Here is a 17,028-nt window from a genome sequence, read left to right as displayed (position 1 = left end):
AAATTCCTAACTTCCGGCACAGGGCTTAATTGGGGGGGTGGGGGGGGGGCTGGAAGATAAGGAATAGCTTTCCCCCTGAAAACCTGAATAATTTAAACTAAACTCAAACTTAAATTTTGGCAAATGTTTTGCTTATTTGTATTAAGAACTGACGTCGTCCCGACCATGGCCTCTAAGTCCGTGCTCCGCACCGCTAGTACCAGATCCCGTTTTCGGAGCGCACCCATAGCCCAGCAAGAATGAGTCAGGCGAGCTCCTCGGGCGTGACCCCACTAGACTCAAATAAACTTCAGGGCACGAAACCCCGGGGGCTCGACCCCATAAAACAATTAAGGAACAAGACATTAGGACACAATTATTAATTCACAGGCATTAAACAAGTGCGTCGTAGCTACTCTGTGCGAGCACCGCACGCACGGAGTAGACAACGAACCTCATTACCAGTCATCACGGCCACTAGCCTTAATTAAGTGCTCGTGACAATGATCGAGTTAGATTAGGAGAAATCCAACTAAAAAAGTTTCAGTGAGATGGCAATATGTTAATAAATTTACAGTCGCCAACTTGATGCCACAATTCAAATAATTAAATACTATAAAACAGTTGTTAAGCCTTAAGCACACAATTACCAGGTGCTACCCTTTAATTGAGCACCTGGAACATGTTTTTTTATTATAATAGAACAAATTAAGTTGATATAAGTTTTTGGCACCGACTCACAAAGGAGGTGAAAGTTTCCCTCCTTTGCCAGGCGGCCATATTCGGCAGTCTCCAAACACTCCGCGCCGGGTCAAGATGTGTGTCCGGGAGCAGCCTTCAATTTTGTTCCACCGATCGTTCACTCTGTACTTGATTTAATAACCAAACCTTTTTAATTCATTGCTGCTCACGTAGACTCGGCATGTATATCGCGGACCCGGGCTTATCACGACTATTTCCTTGGTGATTTCGCACCATGTCGCGGACCACGCAATTTACAGCACTGGCTGACTACAGCCAACTTGTTTTCGTTAAGATCGCCACGCAAACATCTGCCGGCTGCAACCTCACGTAAGTGTAGAATCGAATTTAGGACCACGCTCATTGAGCTCTCCTAAGACAATTCACTTTCGGCGCTGGCCGTCTCCGGCGACCTAGTAATCGCATCCCCACGACCGCCGTGGCAAATTCACTGTGTTATGTTAGTGTCGTGTTTTGTTTTGTAATCAGCGTGTGTTAGTGTAATAGTACAACGGTTCAGATGCTGCATAGCGCACTATCCTAGCTTTTGTAGCGGTTCTGCCACCGCGTAGTGTATGTGTAGGAAGTACAGCGTACCCATGCGTACCACTGGAGAAGTCCGTGGATTAAAAGCCAATTTAATATAAACTGTGTCGTCTTTGATTATTCCGCACCATTCCATCCTCCAGATGGCCGAGCGGCCTCACAGCCAAATAGGGAGTTTCAGGGTAGATTCCCAGCCGCGTACCTGGTGGGGCACGCGGGGGCAGCGTACCCGAAACCCATCACAAGCGGGCTAGTGTCCCAATAGCCTGGCGCCCCCCCCCCCCAGACAATAGTAGCACCGTGATGCCCGTAGCGCCCCTTCAGGATAGTTCCCGGGCCTTCTACAGAGGCCTGGTGACGGCAGAACTTATGATATTCTTTCTCAATATTATACTTAAGTTGGTTTTATAAATGCTAATGATCTAATTCCAGTGAAATCGCGTCATTACATGAGGCAAATAAGTATAAAAGTTTTTATAAGAAATAATGAAAACTCAAATGAAATCTGAGAGAAATTGACCAGCACTTTTAATTACATGCTAATAATAATAACTGAATACTACTTTTTACTCATTAAAGTGCATGTTTTTCACACAAAACTAGATAAACAAGGAAAATAATAATTAAAAGGATAAAAGGGTTAGTGCAGGGCCCCGGGTGCATGTGTGACTCGCCCGACCCTGGAGATGCCCCTGGAGTTTATTCTGGAGTTGACTCCGGACAAGACCCTCGAAGTACCGAAATAACACAGAACTAATCAAATGCGCACTCCAGCATACACTTTTGACGTCGTCCGGCCGAAGGCCACCCCAAAGCCCGACCTGCAACCGCCAGAATCCGACCCCGCTAACGGAACGCACCCCTAGCCATGGCCCACCCGATTCAGGGGAGCACCGGAACAACAGGTAGAATCAAAGACCATGCCCTAATTGACCAGCCACCTCGAACCCAGTTCATTATAAATCAAACACAATTTAATGGCACTGTCACCTTTTATTAAAAACCCCGTTCAAGGAAAGTGCGACGTAGGAGTGCCCGGGTCACTCACGTGTGAATTTTTTTAATACATTTGTGAGTGCTCCCCTTGCGGCCTTCTGCCTAAATTAATTAGAGTATTGTGTAAAGTAAATATGACCTCCCCGTTTTTTGTGTATCATTTGCCACCGGAGCAGTCAACAAGTGACGAACAGTCTCCGGTGTGACTCGTATTATTCAAACTTAATTAATATAAACTAGTTAAATCTAATTATCAGAGAGCATCTGCAAACTAGGTTAATTTTTATTATTTAATGTATGAATTTAGAGCCACATTCAATCTCTTGTTAGTTTAATAATTTCCGAATAACGGAACTTTAGAAACTTTGGCGCGAAAGAACGCCGAGCCCTTCCCTCAGGCCAAGGGCAAACGCGAGTACCGAGTGACTCGCGGACTGGGGCGGACGTGCGTCCTACGGGGAGTCCTCATCTTTTGTCTCCACTGAAATTCACTACTGGTAATTTTAGTCATTCTTCAAATCCTTTTCGTTTTTTAAACTTCCCGGGAGTACCCGGTACTTTTAACGGTGTATGGCCTAACCCAGCCGCTTAAACATAAACTCCCCGCACAAAGCATTACGTGGGGCAGTGCAGCATACGGCATGGGCCGACTCCCGCCACCAAAGACTTTTGGATAATCGCCGAGTGCACAGACACCGGCAACAACGACGTAAAGATGTGCAATAAATTTAATAGCGGGCCGCGGTCCACACAGATGGGCCCGAGTATCGCCGTTTTGCAATTTACGGGATTGGCCGCCTCCAATCGACCTCCCCCCTCAACCTCGAATGGCGTGAGGATTTAAGATTAGTGACGGCACATCAGAGCGCCCAGTGTCAATTTAGTGTAACTTTTGTAGGAAAATTCAATGTGCAACGTGTAACTGTAAACTGCAAGTGTAACTGTTCAATTTAATTAAATGTCCACTCCGCGCACTCCATGCGCGACATGTATACAACAGTGAAAAAACCGAACCCATGTACGTTATTGTGTGAACTTCCCTAACCCAGTCAAGAATCAGCGTGCTATGCTGTTCAGGGCCCGTAACATGTCAATAGCCAGCGATCCCTCCAACCACGACCACCGCCGACGGTCCTAGCGGGCCACGCAGGGGCATTCGCACCCAACGACCCAACTCTTGGTTAGACGCAGAGCTAGCCTGGCGCCCTCCCGGATACACTTTCTTTAAATTCCAGCCTTCCCGCTAGGAACCATGTCAGATCTCGAACACGAGAACCCGGACGACGGCACTTTAATATCACCCGAGACTGACACATGTAGTTACATTTGGGGATTTTAAGTTTGTTTTTAATTAGAAACTATAGCACTTGACTACATCAAACAGTATTATTTTAGAAGGAAAAACCACGGTGTTTTGTAAAGAAACTTCGCAACATTTGCTTGGAAACCTGCAAAGGTATCGATACATTTTGCTATCGATAACTATTCTTTCGATACTGATACGTAAGGATGCATATTAGTTTTAGGTATTATTAATTATGAGAAATTTAAAAAAAACTGAGCAGTACATTCTTTGTAAAATTTATCCTGAAGTTCTTTCAAATATTTCGCTATATGTGGTCATACATCGAATAAATTAGTAAAATTAGTAAATATGTAGAAATAATTTTGTGGTCCAATGAACTCGCTCTTCTTGCTAAGTTTGTTATACATAATTGAGACTCTATGGCGTTTTTCTCCCGTCTAAAAACAACGCTCAATGCATCTTGAAATTGAAAACTGTTTATTTACTTGTTTGCGTTTGGGTACTTTATATGCTTTTAGAATTTTAGTTTGTTAAATTTATCACAAAATGACTACGCTGAGACCATTTACCTGTGATGATATGTTGAGATTTAATAATGTGTAAGTATTAATTTATATATATTCCCTGTATATATGGGAATCATAGTAATTATTTGTCCTGGTCTTAAGTTTGTATCAGTAGTATTTACATTCTGTTGCATTTTATTGATCTGATTATTTCTTTCAGGAATTTGGATCCTCTGACAGAAACTGTATCCTTTTTCTTGTGCTTCATTTTTTAACATTGTGTCATAGCAAGAGTTATTTTTTTACTTTCCGAACTTAAACAGAAAAACTTGAAATCAACATTAGCATTTCACTAACAACACAGTATTATACATAGCCTATCAGGTGAACTTAACATAATTCAATCTGACAAGCTATAATTGTTTACTGCGATAAGCATTACACAAGCCCAGTATTAGTATTAAGTAGAGTTCGCTCTATGTTTAACTGTTGCTTATTACTGTGTTATTACTGAAACAATTATATGTTAAAAATTGTGCATTAACTACAAAATCAACATTTCTTAACTCTCATAGCTTGCCTGTATTAGCAATTTAACATTCCTGTCTTTTAAATGCCAGCCATGGTTTACTAATGATGTCATCATACAATTATGTAACTACATGACTTTTTGAGTGGCTGAACTTCAATGAATTAAAAAATATAGATATATAGCATACTGGTAAATATTTACTTGGGCGGTATTTCCGAAAAAAAAATGTTAAAAATCCGAAAATACCTTTATTTTATGCTCTTCAACTTCCTCTTTTCATTAAAATCGGCGGAAATTAGAAATTCCAAATACTTTAGGAGATATCGAATTTTTAAATTTCTTCATATGTAGTTGAGCGGTATTTGCGGAAAAAAATGTTAAAAATCCGAAAATACCTTTATTATATGCTCTTCAAATTCCTCTTTTCATTAAAACAGCGGAGATTAGAAATTCCAAATACTTTCGGAGATATCGAATTTTTAAATTTCAGCACAACCAGCGCATTCCTGTGGCGTGCGTGCACCATTGTTTCTTGCTTACGTACGAGTATCTATTTTTTTATTGGATAATGATGCCACGTGATTGTTCGTGATAGGCCAGAATTCAAATGAACTAATACGTGATTATTTAGTTCAATTATTGTTTAAAACGGTGTTTAATTACAGCCTCCAACTTAGGTGAGTTTTTAACGTTTCTAATTTTAAAGTCTTATTTGTTATTTTGATATTGTTGTGCAAGTAATAAGTAACAAAAAAAATTACGTGAGTTGTTACTGTACATCCTTTGTTACGGGTTTGTTAGGTAAGGTCAGTTACATTATAAATAATTTAAAACTAAAGAATAATTAAAATTAATTCACATTATTTTTAATATCACCTTAGTTTGAAAGTATTTATAATGTAACTGACCTGACCTAATCGACCATTTTAGTTTACTGTTCACCCTCTGTCCGGGTTTGTTTGGTCAGGTCAGTTACATTATAAATATTTTAAAACTAAACAGCCATTAAAATTAATTCACAAAATAATTGTTAATGTCGGCTTAGTTTGAAAGTATTAATAATGTAACTGACCTGACCTAATCAACCATTTTATTAATTACGCATTCACGATTCACGTATTCACGTTCACGAACACACGGCAAAATAACAAAAATGGCGCCGCTCGAATGGTTCCACAGGTCTTGTATTGCAAAATTAAAAAATTCGATATCTCCTAAAGTATTTGGAATTTCTTATCTCCGCCGCTTTTAATGAAAAGAGGAAGTTGAAGAGCATATGATAAAGGTATTTTCGGATTTTTAACATTTATTTTCGCAAATACCGCTCAACTACATATGATGAAATTTAAAAATTCGATATCTCCTAAAGTATTTGGAATTTCTTACCTCCACCATTTTTAATGAAAAGAGGAAGTTGAAGAGCATAAAATAAAGGTATTTTCAGATTTTTAACATTTTTTTTCGGAAATACCACCCAAGTAAATATTTACCAGCATACTTTTGATAATTAATTACCAAAGTTACATTTTAAACTGTTTTTGTAGTACTGATAGGAGAATCAAATCGAGTTAATTACTGCAACTTTTTAGGGTTTAGCAATAATAACAGCTACTTCATAACATAATGTTATTTCTTTCAGAAAAATTATTTGTTTGTACCTAAAATTTAAATTTAATAAAGTTGAGGATTTTAACAGGTAAGTAAAATAATTTTTTTTTCCAAAAAAAAAAGTTTTAAGTATTTATTTCTGTGATCTATTTGATCCTCCTAATCCGTATGGCACTAAAATGTTAAAATCACATGTTTGATAAGTTTAAAAAATGTATTCCAGGATAGTTTCACTACCATGCCACACCAATAGGGCCTACAGTTGGTACATCACCTGTGGGTCCACCATAGTGATGATTTCGGCATGTGGCTATAGCAGTTTCTGCATGCATGTGCATTAGACTTTCAAGCTGTCAGATTTCTGTTGTGTAGTGCACGCTTATTGCATTTCTGGTGCATACTAAAATTTCACCCTCAATGCACCTAAAGAAATATAACCTTAAAAAACAACAGTACCATTTTGTTAAACAGAATTATAGTTAGGTTTTGAAAAGGGGAAAAAAAATTTCAGTTTTTCCTTAAAAAAGAATACTTTTCACATATTTATCATCCTTTAAAAAAAAAACTACGTTAAATTTGTGTCCAATTTTCAATTTATAAGTTTATTTGTAACATGAGAAGACATTAATTTGCCGTTACCAAAGTTGGAAAGACACAGTCACAATTTTTTTGTTTATTTTGAATGACATAGATGTTTCTATTTTTATCCTATGCCACTCTACAGAACTATTTAATTTCTCAAGAAACTGGTAATTTTTTTTCCAAATTCACGTTAAAAGCACACCTAAAAACTGTTTATTTAGATGATAACACAATTTTTTTTTTTTAAATTGAACAGAGTTGCTATTGTAGACTTACTGATGCATGTCTCAGCTCTAGTGCAGTCTCGCGTCGTCCTTGACAGCCCCCAGTACGGCATGTCCTTCTACATGCAGTACCTGGCCCACTGGCCGGAGTACTTCCAGGTCGCAGAGTCCGCCAGCGGCGAGATCATGGGCTACAGTCAGTACCATCGTTCCCATATCTCAAGAGATTATATTCATCGTTTTGTAAAATTAAATAAGTGGAGCATCTCAAGCCTGTAGTTAAATCACGTTATTGTATGTATGTACGTAGGTAGGTAGGTACGTACGTACGTATTACGAGAGTTCTGTTATCTGTGTGTTTGGCTATCCGTCACAGCCCTGGTCCAGATTGTAACGGTTAATCAAAGTTTTACTATAGTTGGATTTATCTGTGTAATTTGCTTTCATGATGCGTAGTAGGTGTCTACTGGTCGCGGAAGGCCTGAAAGGCACAAAAAGTAAGATCACCAAAGGACTTTTCACGAAAGTCCTTAAAGATGCTGGAAGTGACTAAGCATTTATTTTCATCAATCTTTTGTTTTTTTTTTTCAACCCCTACTTCAATTTATAATTGAGGCGGTCTATGTAAAAAGGGCACTTTGGCTATATGTGTGTTCTGAGAAAAATGGATTTTAATATTTCACTGTTAATTTAAATATTGTTATGTTTGTTACCAATTGTACAGTATCTCAAGCAATGGATAACACAGGTTTCTTATACTAAATAATCTTATTATATGTTGATAAATATTATATTTAATAATATATCAAATAGTTTTAAATTGCATGTTATGAGCCCTTTTTACGTAGAACATATTACATTAGATATGTAAATGCCATTAAGTAGATTTACTATTGTACTAGATCTAAATGATAATTTCCTTACGTTTAAAATAAAAGTGTTTGTGTTATAATCATATTGTCTGTTACATTATTAATTTTAGCTTATAATAAAAATGCAAAAATAAATGCAATTTGTGTGCTTAGTAACAATAAATACTTTACTGTTCTGATTGTTGTTGCTGACTGTGACAGTTACGACATATTAAAAATACAATAAAGATCTTAAAATAAACAAAAAAATTACTTTGTCGAACATAAGTAATAATAACAACTTAATAACTTAAAAAACAACCCCATCTTACTACTTCATTATACATGTTTTTTTTGACATTTTTGAAAAATTCAATAGAGTTGTAGAGTCTGTACCACATAAGGTTTCCAGATTTTGAAAGATGCTTATCAACCCCATTGTGTTGACCTTTAATCCCTAGGAGTTTCTTGGAAAAACCCAGACTTTGCAATCCTGTTTACAGTCCGTTTTCTCAGAAGAGAACTGTCACAATCTGGAAACATGTGGTACAAACTATAGGCTTATTTACAAAGGGATCTAACATAAATCTTTAAAGTAAGACTTTTTTAATGTTTGAAACATTACTGATTATTGCAGTCTTTGGAACTTTTAGCAATGATTTATCATGCCAACAATAAAGTCTTTGTCATCCTCACTCAAAAAACAAAACAGGCTTTTCACATCATCTTCGTTGACCTCTAGCCATGGCGAAAGCTCTGCACAAGCATTTTTGAAGTCTCCAGTAGCAGGTTTCCAGATACGGAAGACATCAAAGAGTTCAGTGTAGGTCTGAGAACATAAAATTGCACCATTCCTCTGGTATTTGATAATCACATACTTCATGATGGTGAAAGAAAATTTGTGTGTGGAAATAGGCTTGGTGTAGAAAAACTGTGACAGATATTTGTCCCAATCTTTCAGCAAACCCCTATCCATAATAACCTCAAATGGCGAAGGACTTATTCGGCATGTGACCATAGATTCAAGATAAGGCTTTGCACTACCAATCACTTCCTTTTTCTTGATTTTCTTCCTGATCAATCCGAAATTGCGGTCACACTGAGAAACGCTGTGCCCCTGTACAGGAAACATAATATGTACAATATTCACATTATGCACCTTGGCAAACCAGGCTGAAAATTTTGCCACAGTCATGTTTCTGTTCTGTCTTCCAGCTGCATCAGAGAGGAAAACTATTGTAGATACAAGAGCAAACTTACGTAACTGTTTCTTCCGGCAATCGTACAAAAAAGACAACAGAATTAGGGTTTTTCTTTCCATCACACTCAGTAAAACAGTAGCAATAACTGGAATCATCATTGAAAACATGTACGTTAAAGCAGTACAGCCAAAACATTCTTTTATAAAACTGAGTATTTACATTCAATTTTCGAATGCGATAGTTCTGAGCATAATCAAACTATTATAAGAAGTGAATGGTCTTCTTTGCATTTATTTTTGTAGTTGTCACGCAACTGTTTACGTTTTTGAACTTTCCTTTTGTGCAATTCAAAGAGTGGACGACATGGATCACTGGAGTCATTATTCAGCTTGATTTTGCATTCTTCACAATAATCACATACACCCGTCTTTGGTTTACGCACACTGTATGGAAAACGTGTTTTGAAGTACTCATATTAAGTCTTATACGTCATCCCCAAAGGTTTACTACATTTTTCTTTGTAGTACTTCTTAAACATGTCATATAAATCTTTTGTAGTGAGGAGTGTATTATCAAAATACATGTTACTTTTTTCTTTACAATAGTGACTTTCATCATGAGGTAACATACTAAGATGTACACCCATCATTTCAATCACATCATCAGATATATTTCTAGGTCGATTATTGTGAGTGCCTCTCTTCTCTTCGAAAGATTCATTCAATAATAGTTTTTTCTGAATAACTCTTAGACGTTTCACAGATACTTGAAACAAACTTAAAAGAAATTTACGGCATACTTTTATCCTGCAACCACTTGCAACAATAACATATATCCAACTGTGGTCCTGCGGCTTTTTTTGGTTTACAGTCTTCCTCTTAGGTTCTGCTACAACCTCCATGCATTTTCCCAATAAAGAATCTTGAAAACATTTTGATTGACCATTATAAAATGAATCATACATATTTACCTGTGCTTCAAAACCCATCCTCTCATAACACTTCTTTTGACAACAGTCAGAAACAAATGTGAAGTTTTTGTCACACACAATTTTCCCTGAAGAGCAAACATAACCTTCTCCTCGAGCACGTTTCTTTTTCACTTCCTCATGATGTTTGTTCTTTTGTTTATTAACAATCTTGCTTTTTCTTACAGATGTGCAATCACACTCTACCGTATTCTCATTACACCCATTCATCTTAAAAACTACGTGAAATAAATCTAACTTGCAAGACACATTGCTTCACAACATAAACAAGAACTTTAAATAAAACCATAGAACAGTGTACTGTCATGATGTTGCACATCTTACTACAAACATGTGTACCTACCAACTTCAGTTTTTAACATATTCAGTTAATTTACTATTATGCTAAACAACATGGAGAGAAAATTAGTTCTGCTTAAAAAGGGCACATAGACTAGTGTGTTTGCACATCTTACTATAAAAAGGTGTACCAACTTCAGTTTTCTTGATATCCAGTTGAAAATTTTACTACATATGCTTAACAACATAGCGGAATAGAAAATGAATTCTGCTTAAAAAGGGCACTTACACCAATGTGCCCCTTTTACGTCGACCGCCTCAATTGTACTTTAAATACAAATATTTGCAGACTGCCCACTTTAATCATGTAGAAATAATCTCTGAACTGTTTTTTTTTTTTTTTTCCTTTTTAACTTATAAATTTTGTTTGCTCCTGCAAATTTAGAAATTTTCTAATTAAATTGGTTCATATTTAAATTGGGTTTTAAGTTTTTTTTTAAATCACTCTTTGATTAAAAATAACTCGTAGGAAAGGTCCTGTAAAAGTTATGTTATTTGGGGAGCCCTGACGCGGCAGCGGGCTTGTTGCAGTCATGGGCAAGGCGGAGGGCCACGGGGAGAACTGGCACGGCCACGTGACTGCGCTGACCGTGTCGCCAGAGTTCCGGCGCCTGGGGCTGGCCGCCACGCTCATGCACTGGCTCGAGGACATTTCCGAGAAGTGAGTGGCCTTCTCCCCCCTTCGTAACTGCAAAGACAGGCTCGTGCTATAGAGCATCCCACTCTTAGATTGCAGCGTGGAAGTAAATGGGCGCATTCTCTCTCTCTCTCTCTCTATAACACACACAGATTGCCGTTAGCACTGTCCTTGTTTCTTCGTGCGTTGTTGCCAAATATCAAACGAAATTAAAATTTTTAATTTTTTGGACCAAGCTTTTTTTCATATTGTATAGCATCGAAATACGCATCAGGCAATGCTTATTTTGATTACTTAACATTATTTTAAGTGTCCGAAAAAATTAAAAAACATAACTTATTCGCTGCAAACTGTTTTGAAGTATTCCGATATGTTTCACATAAAAAAAAACCTACATGTGTATTTCATTTAGACGAGCTATAGTAAATTCATTCTAAAAACAAACCTACCCATCTTCCTTTGCTGCAGCAGCAGATTAAGAACCACCGGGTGTGCAAGTACCATCACTTAAAGACGACCTATCCTAAAAGAATAGCTAAAGCTTTAATATCTTTAAACCTGCATCAAATTTTTATCTGTATGTCAAAAATTACGTTATGTGTAATAAGTGCTCTCCAAACTAAAATAGGTACTTTACAGTTCTTGCTTAACTGTTTTTTTTTCCTCAGAAAGGTTCAGAATCAAAACCTATTTTGACCCAATAAGTTGTTAGTTAAGTTGTTAGTTGGAACGTATGTACTTAGTAATACCATTTTTTTTAGTTTCATTACATGCAGTTACTGACAGAATTGGCCAAGGATTGAATTGCTAACAATATAGCCGAGCTAAACTGTACTGTGTGATAAGCTCGTAGATTGTTTTGAAACTATGTGGTGTCCAGCAAGATTTTAGTGTGTGAAGAAAAAAAATTACATTTATGTAAACTTTGTGTAAGTATTTTTAATACATTTTTAACACAGCCATTACTGAATACTGTAGTAGGATAAAATTTATTTGATTATAAAAGTTTTAATAACCTCAATTCCAGACAAAAAAAAAACTATCAAAAATTTGTGTGTTGCGCAAACGTTATGAAAAATGTACGGTTGGGGCAAATACACTGGAGACTAGTACCAGACAGCTCCAAGTTTTTTTGTGTGAAAACATTGTTGTTAGTCACATTAGTCCATTAAATGGCAGACTGTACACCCAGTATGAACTAGGTAAGTATCAGTTTAGCTCATATGGCACCAACATTATAGTAACGAAAATAACTTTATTTTCTTCTAGAAAATTTTTTTTTAATCATTGTTCTGGTATATGGAGAAAAATAAACCTCCATGCTTCAAGTTACTTAAAAAAGGTAGTATAATATATAATTTAACAATTTATCTGTGAAATAATTTGTACTGTAGGGCCGCGACGTCTTGGCGGGTCGACTCCCTAGAGCTCAGCGACCTTGTAATCGACACGTCCCGCCTTGCATGCTGCGCTGATAGCAACGGCCTGGAAGTCTTCATGCCGATCCGAAAACATTGGTCGAGAACAATCACGTATGGTGCAACACAGCGCAGATCTTAATGATACAAAGATGTGATAATGCTTCACGGTAATTTATTATTTAAAGGGTTGCACTATTCGCTCGACTGGGCGGCTTAGTTAAACATAGTTAAACATAGCTATACAATACTTTAAAATTAAGAACTAAATATTTAATTGTGGGTTGCTGTAGGAAACACAATTAATTAAGACTTGCGGTAACACCCTTGCTGATGCTTTCTTTTCCATTTGGTTTGGCTGAAATGTGAAGACGATCGACATGACACTTTTACGCACGTCAAGAACCTTGCCACTTTTATGCACTCGGGTTGGTATTTTTTCCATAACAGCACTCTGAAAGAACCATTTTAGTCATTTCGAGGGGGCCCAAAACCATATTTCTAACATACCATCCTCGGGTATTTTATAAAACATTGACCCATAGTAGTTTCCTTGTTGTGGGAACCACTTTTTTTACTGCATAAAATTCATGGATAGTGTCTCTGATCAGTGATCACTCTTCTATCAAAGTCATCAACTGACAACAAACGTTTACCCAGTTTTTTTTGGCCTGAAATGAATAATTAAACATGAGATGCTGTTTCACGGTCAAATAAAGAAGTGATATATATGTAAATATATACATATAAATTGTAAATAAATAATATATTTAATAAAATATACATTAATATATATCCTACTCATATATATCATAAAATATATAATGCAATATATATAATGTATATGTATGTACAATGTATGTAATATAATGTCATATAATATGTAATATAGTGTAATATGTGTAGCAATATCGGCTACACTCGTAGCTAACAAATATTCTAACAAGCTGTGCAGAAAGTCTGGAAGATTGCCCAAGTGCAAAACAAACAAACCGCGGATGAAATCATGGGGAATGCATTGAAAAACTTATAATGTAAGTATTATTATTTAAAGTTATAAATACTTTTTTTTTGCCTGGTGTTGTTTGTTTTTTATTTGGCGTCTCTCTGTTGTGTTTTCGGATGCGCGAAATTGATCTTTGGCTTATCCTTATACCTTTGTATCGCGCAGCTCTTTTGGTTGATTTTGCAAGAGGTATTAGCAAACATTTGTTGGCAGCTTCTTCATCACAACACTGGATTACACTACTTATAATTCCCCTTTCCCCATAATGTATTACTTTATTGTATCTTGAAAGTCCTGCGTCGGGCTCGGGCTCCATTGTTCACTTCAGACTGAGAGCGTGGCGCCTGATGTTTTTGCTACGAACCGCATAGCGGCTGATGTGCGCGCGCAGCTGCTTCCCCTCGCATTTACTCTTCCCCGCTTCCCCGCAGAACGACACGCCAAGACGTCGCGGCCCTACAGTAGTTGCACCACTTACCACTTTCTCCCCTGTGCTGTTAGTGCATAGCTGTCAGGTGTTGGTCTGTGGAGTTAATTGTCGTCGATGTGGCCGGCCCGTGTCCCCAGGAAGAGAGCCTACTTCGTGGACCTGTTTGTGCGAGTGTCGAACAACGTGGCCATCAACATGTACAAGCAGCTGGGCTACGTGGTGTACCGCACCGTGCTGGAGTACTACTCCGGCGATCCCGACGAGAACGCCTACGGTACGGTCACTTCGCGCTGCGCGGGATACCCACACTAAAACCTCTCGTGAAATTTCCCTCGACTTCCCATCTCCAAACTTACATATTCCCGTATTTTACAATTTTCTGAAAGGAATAAAGATCCAGCCTCCATCATTACCGTGGCTGGCCTGGTTCAAACAGATTGTTGCATACGCGTGTATGGCTATGCACTAATGCTTTCACAGTGAGTGATGACAGACTGGAGCATGACATATTTCCCACAAATTACTATCACTGGGGGAATTTCCATTACTAATGATTCCAAGCACCTGAATTCCCTGACTTTTCAGAATGTGGACACCCTGTCGACAGTAATCATCAAATAAAAGTGTACATGATATAAAATAACCTTGCTTTTAGTTGTGAATTTTGAAAAATAAAATTAAGACCGCTCTTTAGAAGAAAATAAAGTCCCCCTTTTCAGGTCTCTAACCAAATGTGCTAAGGACAATACTTTATGATAAATGGTGATAAAATCAAAAGTCAACATAAAAAAGAATGTCAGTACAACACATAATGCCAAAATGCATCTACAATAAATAATCATCATTTTAAAAAATTTTAACTTTAAAAAAAAATCATAATCTGTTTAAATAGTAACTCAATGAAAATCATATGTTTTAGCATGGATTGTTCACCAAATGGATTTGGGGGGGAATTTTTACATTGATCTTGTATCGCATATGTAATAATTTTTTACATCGCTGACACTGGTAAATTTTTCAAACTGTGGCCGGCAGGGCCACATTTTTACCTGTAATTTATTTTTGTTGCTGGTCTCTAGTTTTATATGGTTTTTTATTTCACGTATTTTTACGCCTTTTTTAATTAATGTTAATTTATCTGTAAATTTATTTAATTATATTTGTTTCTGTTAATTAGTTATACGCCGTTTGGTAGCAATCGATTATGAGTTTAAGAACATCGATTGTGTTTCACGTAAATACCACTTGGCGAGCGCCCGGCGGTTGGCTGATGACGTCAGACATTCGGCTTGCCGGGAGTGAAAATCAGCTGGGGCCGCAGGGAGTGTGTGGCCAGCGACCGTCGAGGACAGAGCTATGTGACGGTGCGGACTGGTGTGCCGGACGGCAACGGGCGACGAAGAGTATTGGGATGGAGGCTCCACGCTGGGTGACAGGGCAATGGATTGCCCTGTGATACAGAAGAAATTAAGGTAAAGAGAGGCCGCGATTTTGATTTTTACCCTCGTGGTGCTGCACTGGTTTTTGGCAAACCTAGTGAACTGTGTATTTTCCCATACTAAATTTTATTTGGACGGAACTTTTATTAGCCTGTTTGGTGAAGAGGCCCATTTGTTTCACACGTTGTTCCAGTGTGGGATTTTTTAAAAAGGTCGCCCGTTTGCCTGTAGTTGTAATGAAAGTATAAGTTTGGAAGAAACGAACATTTTGCAATTTGTTTTTGAGACTTTGTCTTCGGAATTTGCATACTTAAAGTTGCATTTAGCTAATATAATCAGCTTGTGCAGTATTATAAAATGTATGCGATCGGTATTGGACTACATGCGCAGCCTGATGTTGGTTGGTGCGGCCATTCTACGTTTTTATGAAATCATTGGCAAGTTAATAAAGAAGTAAGACTTTGTTTGAAGTAGATGATAAATACTTCTGTGGTAACATAGTTATGTTACGTGAAGAGTTTTTGCTACATTTCCCTTATAAATAAGATAATTATTTTTTGATCATCGTTCACGCCTTTGTGAATTCGTACCTATGGCCCGGCGTGGCATTAGACTCTGGAGTTGGTGAGGAAGGTCAGGAAGCCAGCGCACACCTAGGATATTAACTTTGTTTTTTGGCAAGTCTTTAGCAACGAACATCTGAAGAAAGACTAAACCGTTGATTGAGAGTTTAACAACTTTATTTAAATAAATTTTTTGTACTTCAGTATTATTATTGTAGAATTTTTTATATATTTGTATTGTTTGTCTTGTTTGATTTTTGGTATTAGGGCAGTCAGTAAATTTTGATATTTTATAGTGGCCACGCCTCACGCCCTTATATATTTTTTATACTTGTTGTTATCAGTATTTATATTTTTACGATTTTTTAAAGGTTATTGTTAGTATCGCAAATGGGGATAAGATGCTGCCATTATTAACGTCAGCTTTTGTAACTAAGCTTGTATGGTTATGTATAGTAAATACTATTTTTGCATATTTCTATTTTTTAATAACATACGTCCAAAGTCTTGCCTCTTGTTTGTTTAATGGTTACTCTGCTTTTATATCCTTTGAAGTTTTTGGCCTGACCCCTGGGCAGTGGTGTGGGAAATTTATATTGTTTAGCTTTTTAATATTTATTTTTTCCCTTCGCGCCCAGAGTGAGTCGGGGACGCAACCCCTCTTCCAATTAAGGAGGAAGAAGGGTTACAAAACTCATAACACTCAGTAATTTGTTTTAATCCTGGGTAAATTTTTCCTATGCATGGTCGTTTGAATTATTGTTACAAAAGTTTTGTTATTGTAATTTTCAGACATGAGAAAGGCGTTATCGAGGGACGTGAAGAAGAAATCCATAGTGCCACTGTCACACCCGGTGCGTCCCGAAGACGTGGACTGAAAGCAGTGTCGACAGCCAATGAATACCGCCAGTTAAGCATATCAGTGACCTTACTAACGCAGCTGGAACAGAAACTGTTTGGATGTTATAATTTATTGGGACAGATGAGTATTCACTACTTGAATTACTGAGACTAAATGAGGATTGGGTGTAATCATGAGCTCTCCAGGTGCTTTTTAACTTATTTTGGAGGGTTTTACTGTACCTATTTTATTAAACATTAGCGACCTTAATATTGATTTTAACTGTAAATGTTC

The 17,028-nt window shown here is 37.3% G+C and overlaps 1 protein-coding gene across 1 annotated transcript; it reads left to right on the top strand.

Moving 5' to 3' along the window:
* Window positions 1–3,960: 3,960 nt before the first annotated feature.
* On the top strand, window positions 3,961–16,802 carry LOC134535190 (N-alpha-acetyltransferase 20). Its single transcript, XM_063374210.1, has 6 exons — window positions 3,961–4,167; window positions 4,295–4,319; window positions 7,126–7,216; window positions 10,932–11,061; window positions 14,029–14,165; window positions 16,686–16,802. The coding sequence occupies exons 1-6, from the start codon at window positions 4,115–4,117 to the stop codon at window positions 16,769–16,771; spliced, it is 522 nt and encodes a 173-aa protein (XP_063230280.1). The 5' UTR covers window positions 3,961–4,114; the 3' UTR covers window positions 16,772–16,802.
* Window positions 16,803–17,028: the final 226 nt, after the last annotated feature.

This window comes from Bacillus rossius, chromosome 8, assembly GCF_032445375.1.
Source record: "Bacillus rossius redtenbacheri isolate Brsri chromosome 8, Brsri_v3, whole genome shotgun sequence".
Taxonomy (NCBI): Eukaryota; Metazoa; Arthropoda; class Insecta; order Phasmatodea; family Bacillidae; genus Bacillus; species Bacillus rossius.
The sequence above is the reverse complement of the archived record's forward strand: the minus strand, read 5'-3'. Positions and strand labels throughout refer to the sequence as shown.